General features: G+C 42.3%; 1 protein-coding gene across 3 annotated transcripts in view; it reads right to left on the bottom strand.

The window, feature by feature from the left end:
- The window catches only part of ERICH6 (glutamate rich 6), a 176,012-nt gene that overhangs the window by 60,959 nt on the left and 97,793 nt on the right, over nucleotides 1–17,260 (bottom strand). For all 3 annotated transcript variants that reach the window (XM_069213356.1, XM_069213357.1, XM_069213358.1), the window contains exon 9: nucleotides 2,249–2,400. In XM_069213356.1, the coding sequence (XP_069069457.1) occupies nucleotides 2,249–2,400 (152 nt within the window). The remainder of the gene's footprint in view (nucleotides 1–2,248; nucleotides 2,401–17,260) is intronic.

The raw sequence follows: 17,260 nt of genomic DNA, 5'->3' as shown, positions 1-17,260 counted from the left end.
TCTACATGCCTTTGTGGGAATTAGCGATTGGAAGGATGTTGGATGTGTTATTTCATATGTTGGAGATGTTGGTTGAGGAGTACGAAATTCAAAGATATGCTCCAAATATGGTGCCGCCTGCATCATAGTGCACATTCATAAAGTATCATGTGAATGTGAGAACTTGCACAGCTGCACAAATCTACTTACCAGTTTGTAAACATCATAGTGTGCATCTCAGGTTTATAATTATGGAAAGAGCCAGGTCTTTAATGTCAATTTGAAATTGGCTGATTGTCAATACTGTATATTCAAGCAGGCAATTAGTACCAAAGTTTAGTTTTCCGGATGGAACTGAATGCCACCCCTGTTTAAGTCTTCACAAACTGATGTACAGTGAATAAAGCTGCCAGTTTGAGGGCAAAGATCTAGATTGATGATTCGTGAGGTATTGTTTTGAAGGATGACTGGATCGATCCCAAGGACTGATCAGTGTGAAATACACATAGTTTTAAAGGGGACTTTCAGCCCAAAAGGTGATACTTCTAGCTACTGGTAGTTAGGGCAGAAGAGGCAGCATCAGTAGGCTGAGAAACGGTCTAGCATCCACATTCTAAATTCTCTATAGTTTCCACAAATGTTAACAGGTGTATTCTAGAGTAGAGTCCATTGGCAGAGTCAAGGTCGGAGACAAACACTGTAACCAAAGCTTGGGCTTATAGCTGAAACCCAAGGTATGGGAAACTTCACAGAAAATATTGCTTCCCTTTTCCAAAGACAGTTCAACCACTTCAGCTCCTTTCTTGAAAGTTTGTGGTGGTACATCAAGCGGGCCGAGAAAAAGGAGGGTCCCAAACCTTAATTTCACCATTTATTTTTCCATAGGAAAATTGAACAGCAATACAGTGAAAACACCTGAATGGAATTACACCATATTTAGCATAAAGCTCGAACTTGGACCAGAAAGCATGCCGTGATTTGGTGTAGTGTTTGAGAAATTAAGGTTCAAAAATATTGTATATGGACAACTGTGTTTCCAAGACGCTAGCTAGGGTCCAGCACCGCACCAAAAAAAACAAAAAAAGAGAGCGGTCTGATTGGTTGAGGGTTTTCTTTTTTCCTGTTGGCTGCTTCGCTCCTGCAGAAGCGAGTGCTCCTGCACGAGCTCACACTGTAATTGGCCCACTGCAACATAAAGAGACATGCTGCAGCTGCCGTTTCGGGACATGAGGACTTGTGGGTCTATACAATCCCAAGAATCTCCAATGGAGTCAATGAAAAAACAAAAGGGGGCTTGGCCTCAGTGTCTGTGATGGGTTCATAAAAATAGGCTGTTGGCTAGACGGCTTTGGCTGTGCACAGCAAGTCACTGGCGTACTACAGCCAATTCCACACTACACACGACCAAAGGTCGCAGGGGGAGGGGCACTGGCTTCCCATTTGGGATTGGACACAGGACCTGGCAGCAGGCTGTGCACTGCGTGGAGTTGATGTTGTATATGGTAGTAAAGGCTAATGGGACGATTTTAAAAGAAAAAAAGCACGGAAATTCACAAGATAGTTATCTCAAGTATCTTTAACTTGTGCCATAACGTAACTAGAACTTGCACCCTTGACATGCGCTGCTTATGACCTCACATATTACATCACTTATGACATCATTGATAAAAATCACTGAAACATCGGAAATTACATCGTTGATGACAACATTACATGGCAGGGGTGTGAAGCATAGTTACTTTTAGGAATGAGTTATAGTTACTTGAGATAACTATTTCTGGTGAATGTCAGTGGTTTTGTTCATTTAAACAGTATGTTTTAACTGACATTGTTAACTAACTATAATGCCCCTTCAACCACTGTTTTTTCAGTGACTATACACATATTCATATATTTATATATTTTTTTTAGGCTAGCGGGCCAGATAACGATTTCTCTACTGAGGAGCTGCTTTGGTAATAAATGAGATCATTTGGTTTTGTAAACCAAACAGCTATCAACTTAGAATATAGAATGCTTACACTAAATGCAGGCTCAAATGCATAAAATAATCCAATAACTTGGAACAAACTTGAGAGTTAACCTGTGAGTCATGTATACTTGTGAGATAAGAAACCACTTTGGAGAATATGGCCTGAACGTCATTGCATGAAAAACTCGATAGTTGGCTAATTATCAAACCCTGCGCTCTTTGGTCCCAGGGGCATGTGAATATAGCATGAAAGCCAACAGACATACTAAAGATTGATCAAATATTAGGTATAATTACCTTTTCACATGCAACTGAAAAATCACAGGTAATATCTGGTAAGCCATCCACATCCATTTGTTCAGCTGCCATTTTAGGAGCCACAGTCCAGCTGCCTCCTGATGGTGGAGCATTTGAAAGTTGGTAGCTGATTGTCTTTTGATGTTTTCCATCTAATTAAAAATACATTGTGGTAAATCCATTAAAGGTAAGAACAGCAGGGATGTATGTCATATGAGGAACTTGAAGGCAGTCTCAGTGATTCACACAGTATGGCATACTAAAACACATGTAAGTGACAAGTTAGGCAATAATTGATGCAGGCAATATTGAGGCACATAATATACACGCCCAGACAGAATCTGCTGGCTGGCACAAAGACCAACGCATCTACACTTAGATTAGCAACCTCCAGAATACAAAACTCACTGACAATCAGGCATCAAAGCACACAAGTGAACTGGCAGACATAACACTCCCCCGCAGGTGCTACAAGAGTGTTGTGCCTCAGGGAGAGGGACAGCGTGATAAAGAACAGCCTAGGGTGTGAAAGATGAGGTGCTGTTCAACAACAGCAGGGATGACTAAGGGGAGCACTGGGTGCTGGGTTTCATGACAACACGGGATGATGAACAGTTTAGAGATGAAAAGGGGGCAGAGGGCAATGTGGAAAAGGAAATATACACACAGTGATGTAGAATGGGAAAATATGTCGCTACACAATAGGTAGGCGTAATAAACGGGGTTGTTGGTTGAGGTGAACCCCTTATCAAGCAACAACCACAGTCCTTGTCACGGGGAACCACAAAAGTCCCTAAATTAACCATTGCTTAACTCTCTGGTAGCTTAACATAAAAGCACTCAGGCTTAACTTAGAGTTATAGGGTTAAGAATTTTCGCAGCACACAGATAGTAATAAAGTGAAACTACCATGAAAGACAACTGTCACACCAATTTAGAAATATAGGAGACATTTTAATAAATAAAATGACACATAACAAAAAAATCCAATCACTATAATTGCAGTAATGAATTTTTTTTTTTTAGAGAACTCTAGCGCCTAAAAGATCAAAGGACCACCTGTGGGTATCTGGTTACACAAGACTTGGGGAAACTCAAAAGTTGACCGCGATTGAATGTGTGTAGGGTATATGAGGTGAATTGGGCCTGTTCTCTGCTTAGCTTCAGACTCAGAAGAAATTTTCAAAGAAAAGTCAAGAAGGAGGTAGGAGTTCAGTGGGTCAAGACAGCAGGCTGTGTCTAAGGAGGAGTAGCCGTCGTCGGGAAGGCAAGATTTGCTGCTGCAGAGAAGAACAGAGCGGTAGCTACCACAAAGTCAGGCTGACTAGGGATGCACCTTGGGCGGATCAGTTGGCAGGTGGGTCCTAATCTTGTTGATTCTTCTGCCACTTTTTAGTGAAAAGCTTTTTAAGCCTCAATTTTTTGGTTTAGGCAGGAGCAGCACCTGTAACCCCACTTCCAAGATTCCACGACCGGGGGGATTAGGACTCACTCCAGCAGAGGCCAGGTTCGTGGTCTCTGGACCTTGCTATGTCTCTGTAGCTCAAACAGGAGGTCAGGCAACTAGCCCTTGCAACCACTCTGGTAGTCTTAGGTTCAAGCAGCAAGGCAAGCCTCAAACACTAGGGCAGTCCTCTGGTAGCAGCATGGCAGTCCTCCGGAGAACAGGGCAGGCCTTAAGCAGTGGGGAATTTCTCTTGAGGTCTAAGCAGTCCTTCTTAAGTCTTCCACAGGTCCAGGAATGTACTGAAGAGTTGTTCTGAGGGTCCAATATTTATACCCGATGCCAGCCTTTGAAGTGGGACAACACCCTGGCTTCCCCTACATTTGGTTCTGGAAAGTTCTTCCCTTGCCTTGCCTTCCCTTTCCTAGGCTCCAAAAGGTCTGGGGTGACAAAAGATTAATGTCAGGTTCCTTTGCGTGTGTGTGCTGCAAGCAGCCTTTTGAAATGTAAGTGGGATAGGGAACAGTGGTGCACCAGCCCCTTTGGAGTATGGCGCATCCTGCCAACACCTAGTCCCCATTTGTCTCACTGTCTGGGAGGAATATGTAAAAAGCCAACAGCTAAGCTATTCACAGTGATGTGACCCAGGACCATGGCAGTTGGCACCAAATAGTTAAGGCAGGAAAATGCCAACTAACTAAAAGCGGTATTTTAAGAATTGTGATTTAGAACCCAACTTTACCATTAAAGAGAATTTAAATTTACAATTCGAGACCAAATATTAAATTTATACCAGCTCCCAATCAAAGGTTAGCATTTATAAAATGTAATAAGCTAACCCAATGTTATCCAATGGGAAGGATAGGACTTACAGAAGTGAAAGACGAATGTAGGCATTTTCACCACTAGGGCATGTAAAACTTAAAAACACATTCTACATTTTAAATACAATGCACCCTGTCCTTTGTGCTTTTTAGCACTAAGTTTAGGGGTGACTTATAGGGATTAAAAAGGAAGGTTGAGGCCTGGTAAAAGGTTTATTTTGCCCAGTTGAATTGGAAGTTTAAAACTGCACTAGAGGCTGCAATGGCAGGCCTGAGACATGTTTTAAAGTGCTGCTTAAGCGGGTGGCACAATGTGTGCTGCAGGCCCACTGGCAGCAATTAATTTACAGACCCTGCATACACTTAGTGCCATATACTGAGGGCTAATAAGTAAATTAAATATGCCTATCAGGTGTAAGTCAATTCTACTATGTTTTAGGGAACGAGCATAAGCACCTTAGCACTGGTTAGCAGTGGTGAGGCGCCCAGATTCCTAATGCCAGCAAAAAATAAATTCAGAAAACAAGAGAGGTGAAGGCAAAAGGTTTAGGAGAAAACCACACCAAAGATGACAGGTTTAACAGAGGGAAACTGATGTTGTCAGAAGGATCTCAAGTTGTCCCAAATCAAGCTTCAGATACTAATTCAAGTCTGTTTTTTAACCTCCAAGATTTAGGTCCTAGTTACAAGTGAATAGATTTTGGTGTGGGAATACCAGCTAGCCAGAATCCCAGGACCAAAAAAGGGAGATTACACATTTTCTACAAAATTGTGGAGTAATTACACAGGCCCAGAGATCCTGGGACATTTTTAGTCTTTTTTTTCGTGATTCCGGGGTTAAAATTGCTGAAAATTCCATCTGCTCCGTACAAATGGAAAGTGTCAGCATGAGTCATTGGTTACTGGGATGGTGGCGAGGTGGTTGTGAGACAGGGCAGGCTTCAACCTGTCTGGGGAGCACTTGTTTTATGGGTCAGTCGAATATGAGCTGCGATCCCATCCCCAGCACCTGCCCTGTAGCTTCGAACACGGTCTAGTTTCTCCAGACCCAGAATAATCAGGTCAGGAATGTAAGTACCCAATCATTTCGGCCCAGAAACATTCACAACTGTGGGTGGTGGAATAATTCCAAGTGAAATTCCACTACTTTTAATCAGCAATAGCAGTTCCCTGGCTTTCGCTATGGAAAAAAATTAAATGTAAGTAAGCATCTTGACAGAAACTGGGTAGAGGTTATGCTTTGTATGGCAAGAAGGCTTACACAAATGCCCTGAAATTCTACAGCAAAGCATATTTTTTTGCTTATCTCAGAATGAACATCGTGCAATCTTCCAAATCATTTCGGCAACCCAAATCCTGTAATATAGAAATGTCACCTTATTTAGAGCTTTGGGAGAATCTTTCCAGTTTTTTTTTTATGATAAAATCGAAAAAAATCTATGCAGAATTTATTGTTCCTGGCAAGGAAGGCACTAAGGGGGAAATGCCGACAGTACATACCTGGAGAGTGGGTTGTACCCTCTCTGAGTTTCAACACATCACTTTAGAGCAGTCTGCAGAAGCCATTCTTGGGTGTGAATTCAGATCCCCAAGTGATCCTTGCCCTCCTCCTGTACTAACTGAAACCCTGTGTGTCATTAATTCTGTTGTCAACATGGTATGTAACCCTTCCCTTGATACAGCTTCGGTCCCCTGCACCTGGAAGCAAGCTAAGGTGATGCAGGTGCCTCTCTTAAAGAAACCCTCTGTGTATCCTACCATCCTATCAAACTTGAGGCCTATCTCTCTTCTTCCGGCAGCCCCAAAGATGCTGGAGAAACTAATCAATATTCAAATAACTGAATACATGAAACAGGATAATCTCCTGCATCCAGACAGCCCCAGTTTCAGACACCAACACACAGCCCTGTCAAGTGTCACGCATTTCGCATTAGAATAACGCATTTCTGGTCATTTTCCTGCATTACCACATTGCTTCAGATTATCAGGCAAGTCCTGAAGTGAGGTAAGACCTTCTTATTCCAGTTTCTTATTCTGCTAGGTAAGCTCAGAGTAATGTTTATCAAAGGTCACACGGTGGCGCTGGTGTACAACGGGAGGTTTAGGATTCTCAATATATTTTGATATTTATATAGTTCCCTTGTCTTCATCGCTTGATTTTGCTTCCAAGAAAGTGTCACTCATAGTCGTTGAAATGTCACTCATACACTGAGCTTGTTGGACTTCATTATAAATTAATGCTAAATGTTATGGGGGCCATAAAAATGCAGGCAAACTATTGGCAAGTTTTCTTAAAGTCAAAAGCAACAATCTAAACTTAATAATGCCCATGATAAACTAAGCAATGAACAACATACATATAAGGGAATTTTAGATTGTTTTCTGGATTTTTACACCTGATTATAAACTCTGGAAAATTCTCTATCAACATCTTTGTATAAAAGGTATGATAGCGTTTTGGAAGCTATGTTATGTTAAAAGTTTTCTAAACCCCAACAAATACCTGGAGGTGTCTTGGTGCTAGGATGATGAACACAGTGGACAAGAGGTATTTTAGGCAGATCTAAATTACACTGAAATTATGAAAATGTCACACATAGCAATATGAAACCTTGGCAGCTATAAACAGTACAGAAACAGAGCTGTTGGAAGTGTAAACAGCCTTTAAAATCGCATTAGTCCAGCGTAAGACTGTCACAATAATTCTTTTAGACTTATTGGCATGGTTGAATACCGTATTTCACACCACGCCCCTGAAGTGGTTAGTGGATGTGGGCATTTGTGGTCCAGCATTAAGATGGGTACAGTCCTTACTTTGTGACAAAGAGCAATCAGTGTTGGTCGCCACGTTTTCATCAAGGAGCAAGGCACTCAAGTATGGGATGCCTCAAGGTTCCTCAATTAGCCCCACACTGCTTTGTGTTTATATGGCCCCTTTGGTCGCACTGATTCAGTCCCTTGGTAGTAGCTTTGTTGCTTATGCGGACGAGACACAGCTGTTTTCTTTGATAGGCAAAGACGTGCTTCCACACACCTTTATGCATGTCCTATCACTATCACTATCTTAGACTAAATGAAACAATCTAAAATGCAATTCGGGAAAGACAGACTTCTTGCTCTCTGGAGGTGCACAGGAGGTTTGTTCCAATGAATGGTGGCTGGTAGATTTGACCAATCCCCCTTGACCTTCAACAGTTGTTAGAAACTCGGGCATGAAGTTTGATAAAGAAGCACCTTTCCGTTTAGAGATCAGTTGTTGGTTCGTGGCTGCCCTACCATGCTCACTTAACAAATTATCAGACCAAATACCTTTTTAAACTTGCAAAAAAGTAGCTCATGCTCTGATGTTCTGTACCTTCGCCTTCCGGGCCCTGTCTGGGTATTTCTTAAGACACCTTACCATGCGTTGATATCTTACCATCTTAAGCAACTTTACTGGCTGCCGATACAAAAGCGTATCTGGTTTAAAGCTCTGGTGTTAATACACAGATGTTTTCTCTATCCCGGTGCCAAATATCTCACAAAGAGGTTTCAACACTATGCTCCACCTACAACCTTGGGATCATCAGATGTAGATCTGTTTAAGGCATCCAGGATCAGGCGTACCAGGAAGGGAGGTTGTTTTTTCCTTACTAGCAGTTATGGACTGGAATAACATACCTCCTGTCCACTGCCATGCCAGCAATGAGATGCGATTCAGGAAAATGTTGAAAGCCTGGTTGCTTTTCGTTCTCTACCTTGTCAGGTACCTTTGTTCTGTAGCACTGGGACACACTATCGGAGCAGCTGTTTCGCTTTTAAGTCCCTCAATTCATTCATAATATTCAGAAATGCACAACTCACTTAAGGCACACTTGCCTAGCTGTTAGACTCCCTGCAACATGTGTGACACCTTCAGGCAGTCCTGGGTTTTTGACTAGTAGTGTATTGAATGCTGAGATTTCTAAGCCTAAATATACCATGACAATGGCAAGGCTATTATCAGTCGCAGAATGCAAAGTTCTGTTGTCTAAAAGTCCAGAAAAAGTTGATGCTAAAAACCCGTACATGTCCTACAAATGATGTTAATAAATTGACGTGTTTTTATTTCAAATAAAAATGTATTCATTGAATTTAGTATAAGTGCAGGACTTAGGGCCAGATGTAGTAAACTCAAATTTTGAGAGTTGCAAATTGTGAGTCAGACCGACTCGCAATTTGCAACTCGCAAAATTGTATGCAGAAAGGTGTCTCAGACACCTTCTGCGACTCGCTATGGGGTCGCAAAGACCCACCTCATGAATATTAAAGAGGTGGGTCGCATTTTGCGACCCCATAGCGAGTCCCTGCACTCACAGGGATGGTGGCCTGCTGGAGACAGCAGACCTCCATGTCTGTCACTGCTTTTCTAATAAAGCAGTTTTTTTTTTTTTGAATTGCAGCCCGTTTTCCTTAAAGGAAAACGAGTTGCAATACAAAAAAATAATGAAACCATTTGGTTTCATTTTTTCAGAGTAGGCAGTGGTCCATTGCACCACTGCCTGCTCTGAAAAATTATTTTTAGCGACATTCACAAAGGGCGTTTGCGAATGAGTTACCACCCACTTCAAGTGGGTGTTAACTGCGAATTGCTTTGCGACCGCTTTCGCGGTCACAAAGAAATTCTGCATTGCGGTCCGAGTCGCAAATAGGAAGGGAACACCCCTTCCTATTTGCGAGTCGGATTCACATTTTGCGAGTCGGTACCGACTCGCAAAATGTGAATCAGCATCGCAATGGCCGTTTTGCATGGCGCAAAGTGCCTTTTTCGCAGTTTGCGACATGCAAAACGGTTCCTACATCTGGCCCTTAGTCATTTATTTAATGGTAATTTGTAAGGCTCTTTATATGCCACTAGAATCTGCTTCAGAGTGCCAAAGGGAAGAGTAGATGGTGTAGCATCTTTGAAATCATGCGCGCTAGGGCCCTCGCGGTCCTGGATGGACTCTAGACAGGAATGCCATAATCGGATGGGAGGTGTTAAGTGTGGTTATAAAAGTTATGACACAGTGTGTGCAGAGCGCAATACTAAGTTGAAGAATAAAGACATCTGTTACAGGGCTCTGTGTGTGGCGTATTTATTGACATGCTCCCGGACTGGGGAGGGCGCTACAGAAGGTACAGGTATATTGAGAGTTCAAAGGAGAAGCATTACAATTCCTGAGGCAAAAAAGGACCAAAAGGCAGAAGCAAAATGGGCAAGATCAAGGGTAACTTGAAAGAGTCCTTCCAGAGTGATGTAGGTTCATTAAGGGATGGGGTAAAAGAGATGGCTCACAGGACTGGCTGATTCTGATCATCAACACGGCCAAACGTCTATCCGATGCAAGGCTGGTTAAAATTAAATCCAGTAAGGATTTCTTGAGCAGCCAGGTTAAAATTACAGTTTTCAAGAATAAACTGGAGGAGATCACAGAGCTTAAGGATTATCTGATGCATAGTAAGATCAACAAACTGCAGAAAGACATTACTAAATTCTCCCACTAGCGACTCTACCTTACATCAGGGTTGACTATAAGAGACAAGACACTGTCTCAAAATTCTCAAAAGAGCAACTCATGGTCATCTTACTCTGACGGGTGGTCAAGCGATGGCTCAAACTCCAGCAACAGGGGAGGCAGGAGAACAAGTGGTGGGGGTTTCAAGCCCCTTTTTCCAACACCCTCCTGCCCATCAAATGTGCTTTTAGCAGAACCCATTGAGGCCCCAACCTTTAGGTCCACCAATGGCCCCCTTTTTCCAACCCAAAGTTCATTTTTAGGGAGAAGCCAAGAAAGAGGAAGTCTAGTTCAGTGGGAAACCCCAGGAAGAGATGGCATTCAAAGATAGAGCAAAACTAAGGCACCCCAACCAGTCCCAAGCACCCTGAAGGCACAGTGGTGAATTTGAGAAATGAAAGACTAACTGAAGATGAGATTGCAATCTTAATAAAGGTTTTATTCCCTACACAAGGATTGGACAAGTTTAAACTGAGGTGCGAACTGGCTGACTTTTTTTTCACAAAACCATGGTGAAAGATTTCTTCCAAAATAAACGACGGACAGATGTGGAAGATGGCTACACTGACCTACGCAAGAACTCATTTCTTCCCCCTCCCCTGTCCACCATATCACTAGAGGTGATAGCATTTAAGGAGGCTGTAACAAAACAGGTGGAATTTCTTGACACTAAGAATAGGGGAGTCCAAAATGTATCCAACTGGGAGAAATGTGCACTGGAGACACTGGGCAAGAAGACCCATTTGATAATAAAACCTGCTGCTGACAAAGGGGGTGCCATCATGATTCAACACCAGAGTGACTACCAGGAGTTCTGCATGTCCCTAATGAAAGACTAAACAAATTATGAGGTCCTTATGGCAGATCCCAAAAGGAGACTACAGAATGAGATCAAGAAGCTGGTGGATGAAGTCAAGGACAACGACTGGACTGATGGAAAATCATTTACATTATTTCTATGTCTACCCAAGAAAAACAAGGCACAAGTGGAGACCCCAACTCTCAGGTAGATGGATTGTGTCAGGAATTGAGTCAGTTTCAGAACCTCTTTTCTAAATTACTGAATGGTTTCTACGACCCTTGGTCAAGAAAACGAGATCCTATGTCAAGGACACCAAGAATTTCCTCAATATATTGAGTGAAGTAATATATGACCCTGGAACTGAAAGAATGATCTGGCTAGATGTAGAGGTCTTGTACACAAGCGTCCCTCAGGAGGAAAGCCTGAGAGTAATCACCACCCTTCTAAAACATCAGATGGGCTTCTGCTGCACCCATTGACTGGATCATGCAATTAGCAAGACTGGCTCTCACGGAGAACTACTTCAACTTTGAAGACCAGCTGTATCTTCAATGACACTGGACTTCAGCGGGGAGAACATCTGATCCCAGCACTGCATGCCTCTACATGCATTGGTTTAAAGAGAACAATATATTTAGTCTAACAACCCATATGGAGTCAAAGTACATCTGTGGCATTGTCACATTGATTATATTTTCATTCTCTAGCAGGAGAATGAAGAGGAACTCTGTGTTCCTTGATTGGCTAAACCACAGGAATCCCTTCCTGTCCTTCACCATGTCTTCAGACACTCATGGAGTGTATTTTCTTGACCTGATAGTTAAAGCCATGAATGGAGGTCTGCCCCCTACTTTGTGCACAAAATCACTGGATAAGAATAGCCTCCTTCACTTCAACAGTGCCCACCCTTGTGCCCCAAAGAAAAATCTTCCCGCAGGCCAGTACCTAAGCATGAGAAAAAAGTGTTTTAAATTGAAGAACTTAAAATGCGAATCCAACACTCTGGTGAGGAAATACGGGAAAAGGGTTATCCCGTGGGTGTAATTATAAAAAGCTAAAAAACATGCCCGGAATACTCCGCAAGAATCCTTATTGGACCCTAGCTTACCAAAGGAAACAGAATCCCTCATCTGCACAACAACATTCAATAATTCTTCAAACACCATAAAGAAAATCATCAATAAACATTGATGGATATTGACTTCCAAACGACTGTTCTTTGAAAAAACAATGTTTTCCTTCTGATGGAATAGGAGCATAAGAGATTGACTAGTTCACACAAGAACCAGACAACAGTCCGTGAACAAGCAACACACCCTTTGGAATCTCCCACCTGTCATTCAACACTAACAGTGTGGACAATGCACTGTGGGGCTCCTAACTAAACAATCAAGATACGTGGATTTGGGCTTACTCCATCAGTGGGAACAACGTTCACTTACCAATCGCAGTTCTGAAAACGTGATTTATCTTAAAGAATGCCCTCGTAAAATGAAGTACATTGGCATGACTACACGTAAGATCGCATTGAGAATTGGTGAGCACAGAAGCACCATCCACTGCAGGAAAGCTTCCACAAGAATGACAGCCCATGTCCTTGAGAGAGGACACAGAGAAAGTGACATGTTATGGACCATTATTAAAAAACTATCACCCAAATCTACCAGCCCTGGATAGGGAGGGTACATTGACAGGTATATAGACACCAAAAGCATATAACGGGCCTAAATGAAGAGATTCAGTGGCAATATATTTATTCCAAAACATGAACGATATTTCCTAACCAGTGACAGATCCATCTACATATTTGACTTTGTATTGTTTATTCCCTGAAAATGTTACCCTTCCAGTTGCCTACCCCGTGTTGAAACAGGGAAATGAGAATCCTGTTTGCTGGGTGAGGCTCTTGTCCTGTTTGTTGGCCCTATGAGAACCACTTGTTTTGGCAAACCAAGAAAATAGAAGTGCAGGATGTTGAGATTTTTTACTGGGGCCCCCCCTCTGGCTGGAAACCTCTTTGCAATTCACATATAGTAGTATATCCCCATGTTAATTTTCACGTTTTTTTCGCAATTGTGTTCATTTATGTGGTTTTCGTAATAGCAACTGTTTTTACCACCTGCATATTTTTCATCACATGCATATTTTTGCTTTACTTACTCTTCGCATGTTGAAACATTTTACACCAAGGTAGTGTATCTGCACCCCCCACAAGATTCTTTGTTTTTATCTCCTTTTCACAATTTACAGCACACGTCAGGATCTTTTTATCATGAGAATTTTATTATGGCAAAAAGCATACAGATTACAGGGGATGGGAAATCACAAGCAGGGTGTGAGCCAGACACTACTAGATGGTTCAGAGGTGTGCTACCCTTGAAGACGTGAGTAAGGGCTCCCACCCCGCCTCCCCCCCTCCCAATTCCACCTGGTCGAATTTTTAGCACAATTTTTCCCTTGCCTTCTTACTTATAAGTGCTTTGACTAATTATTGCCATTAGAAAGCATATGGTCTCCTTTTTTTCCACGACTGGGACATATTAACACCACAACAGTGTGTGACTACAGAGGTGGGACAGCAAGGTACTCTGACAGCAGGTCTAGAGTTATTTTGTGGTTTTAGATCACTTATTCCCCGAGTTATTAGAACTTTAGTCAATAACTCCGAGTCACGTCCGGCGAATCTGCACCCTTTCTCAAACAAATACCGTACTGTCTATTTAGATGCACTCCTGAGACAAACATCCTTTCTGAAAACATTCACAGTTGTTTGTGCACAATACCGACCTGCATTATATTTTACAGCTGTATTAACACATGCTGCTCTTTCAGTGCTACTCATTTCTGGCCTGCAGAAAGATCTGAATCATAGTCTGGGGCTGTGCAATGGAATCGCAGGTCTAGGATAACAGACCTAAAAAATCTGCCAGTTTGTGTCTTCCACCTTCAACCAGTTGGAACATTTCAACAAAAGTATTTTGCACTTTGAGACTTTTAATCTGGTTTTACCATAATAAACATACATCTAGAGTACAGACACTGCAAATAAAGTCCTTTGCTCAAAAGCCGAGGAGAGGTCCTAGGTCTAAGGGTGTTTGATCACTGAAGTACATACAAACACAGTAGGCTAAAAGTGACAAAACTGAATTTGACAATGACTATATCCAAACATGACCACTTTCGTTGAAGTGGCCAAGGTTGCCTGAATCACAATAAATTGAAAGTCCTTCTGAGTTGCCTCTTATGGAGTTAACTTGCCTTTTATGTTGATGGTCTTACTACACAAATTCAAGGAATCACCAGAAAGGGAGTGAGTCTATTCCACAAATGAAGTTTTGCAAACAATAGTGGTTTTTTTGTGCAGAACATAAATATGAACAGTCAAAGGACTAGACAAATACTGTATAAACAAGGCTGTAGCTTTTAATGTAAAAAGCGAAGGCAGTGGTGTTTTCTGAGGACTAGAGTCCTATGAGCTAATTTTAGGCTGTTAGTTGCTGCTTTGGTTGGGCCATTTGGGCATGTTACAGTCAGTGGGTTTGCACTGTGGCAGGTCCAGCTGCATTACCCTTACACAATATGTTTGTTACATAATATTGTTGTGCTTATTAGTTCTGCAAGAATAGTTCCTATGGAGTCTTCTGCGGTAAATACTGCTTGGTATCCCATAGCTTGATTTTAATTCAATATTTATTTGGGAGCCAAATGAAATTCCAAAGTTTTTGACACTGGGCATCGTATGAGCCTTACTGTAAGTACACCAGAGAGAGTTTTGACCAGGGCACCACAGCCAACTCTCAATCTTTTTATTAGGGAGCCAAATGAAATTCCAGATGCTTTGACGCTGGGGAACATTACTATAAGTACACCAGAGAGAGTTTAGGTTGAGGAACCACAGCCAACTCGAAATCAAACTTTTCCCAAAAAAAGAAAACTTTTCACTAACGAAGTCCACATAATGAAACAAAGAAGGTCAATCCAAGCCTTTCATGCAACACTGAAAAACTACCCCCTCCCCTCCAATTTGAAATACTGTATTATATTGTTTATGAAGGATTACTTTTGATTAAAAACTCACTTGGCAAAACATTGCAGCGGTTATTACACCCACCGTTATTACAAGGGCCTTTGTCACTTGTATTCATCAGTGTGAAGTTTTGAATTTTACACCCTTACTTACTGCATTTAACGTTAGCTTAACATTCCTGAGACAGTGCAGCACTGAGACATGGGGTGATGAGAATGGGCTTACAGGAAGCAAAGTATCCACTATGTGTAATAAGAAAGGCTTTTCTAACAAAGCTGAAGGAAGCCAGAAGTAGATCTATGTCAGGTGACAGGTCGTCCACAGCGGTATGTGCGCCAGTCGCTGGACCAAAGAAAATCTTTTTTTTATTTTTTTTATTAGTTTTCGGTTTCACTTTTTTATCGCATTCAATTTGCTACTGAAGTAGCCTTGTCATCTGTTATCTTAAGCAACACAGGTGTGGAAGTTGTCCAAGCCCCTACAAGAGTGCAGCGATGTGCCTATTTCCTTCCGAATTTTGTATAATTCTCATGAATTCGATTTAGAAGTTCCCTGTCAGCAAGTCACACTGTGTGTTTGCTTGTGTGTGAATCACCCTGCCATCTCGTGCACATTGTCCTGTGTTATCGCCTCGTGGCGCAAGTGTGTCGTGGCATGTTTACTTTAGCGCTAGTTTGTGTACGGAGAGGAGAGGTCCGCAAACGACCTTTGCTGTAAGCTGCTGCGACCTGTGTGTCAGGGGCGCTCACAGAAATAAAACGTCTTTGGGGCTTCCCGCGCCCGTTGTTTTCTGCGTGATCTTATCACTACAAAGATATGTTGTGTAAATCAGAGAGGGGCACTATTTGAGGGAATTAATATCTAAATATGGTGCTTTAACTTATAATGCACCTGGAGTTTCGGTGGAAACAGCAAAAAAGTAAATATGTTACGCTACTGGTACATTACAGGCTTTTGTTTTATTGAGAAGCATCACAAACGTACATAATGCGAAATGAAATATTTTGTATACCGTTTCTAATGTGTGTTTATCTTGGATGTATTTGTGTATAAGTTTGTATATGAATATGCATATAGAAGTATTTTTACATACGTTTGTATGTGCATATGGTGCAGTCACTGTAGGGTATGTGCAGTGAATAGAAGTAGGTGCATGGGATTTGGTGTATGAAGACAGTGGTGGTAAAGAGTGGTCTACTGCTGCACGAAGTAGGTGGTGGTGTAGTTACTGATGGTAATATGAGTTGTATGTGGTGATGCAAGTTGTATGTAAAGGGGGAGGATGCAATATATTGGAGGCAATGGTTTAGGGTATAGGTGTAAATTGGTAGTAGAGGACACAGATGGCAGTTCAGGAGTAGATAATAGTGTAGAGCTTCAGGGATGTGCCACTGGAGTGAAGAGGGGGTGAAATGCGAGTTACAGCAGAATTTATGGAAGGGTGGTAAGAGACTGCTTCTTGTGCCTAATCCCACTTGAGGCATGAGGAGCCTAGGAAAGTGAAGGAGCCACTTAGGAATGGGGTGGAAGCAAGGAGGCAGTAATGGGGGAGCACAGCTGACTACTCCTGCTGTCAAGGTGATAGGAGTGATTTGCAAGCGGTTTAGAGGATGAAGAAACTTCTGCTGGTGTGAATAGAGAGCAGTTGTGTTGTAAAGTGCCAGTAATTTCTGTACATTTAGTAGGCAGGTGGTGCCCGGGGGAGTGAAAGGAGGAAGTCAAGTGTGCTTGCTGGGGCGACATAGTACAGATAACTTGCTGCCCACTCCCACCCAACTCGGACAGGAAAATGAGTTGAAAAGGAGGATGCAACATGAGTAGTGTGGAAAACAAGAGTGCATTTGAGGGAGCCCGTCTGCCTGCTCTTTGCCAAAGACAAACAAGGAACCGGGAGCCACAGAGATTACGGGTAGTATGTGAAGGTGGTGGTGCTATCTGAAGTGTGGTGTTGAGTATAGGTGGTGTAAAATGTAGGTTGTCTGCTACAGGTGATGTGTGCTGTAGGGTGTGTCTGGTACAGGAAAAGGTGGAGGTGGTGACTTGGGTTTCTGGTGTAGGGCACAGCTGTGGTTGTATATTGTGTATATGTTCATATACGGTGTATGGTACCAGAGGTGTAGATGTTGGTGTAAAGTGGTAATGCAGGTCCAGAGTGTAGGGTGTGGTGTAGGTAGTGGCATAGGTGGGCTCCCATCCCTGACAAACATTTACCAATTACACAGCTCCAACCTCGATGATCCTGAAAAAAGGTCAGTGTTGCATGATTACAACGAAATGAATCATGGCATAATGCACACCACCAGAAAAACCATTTTGGCAAAAACTGTAAATTTATGACCTGTGACCTTCTCTTGCACTAAAACAGCAACAGTGTCTCCCTAATGGCACTTACGATTCAC

Source organism: Pleurodeles waltl, chromosome 11 (genome assembly GCF_031143425.1).
Source record: "Pleurodeles waltl isolate 20211129_DDA chromosome 11, aPleWal1.hap1.20221129, whole genome shotgun sequence".
NCBI classification, from domain to species: domain Eukaryota; kingdom Metazoa; phylum Chordata; class Amphibia; order Caudata; family Salamandridae; genus Pleurodeles; species Pleurodeles waltl.
The sequence above is the reverse complement of the archived record's forward strand: the minus strand, read 5'-3'. Positions and strand labels throughout refer to the sequence as shown.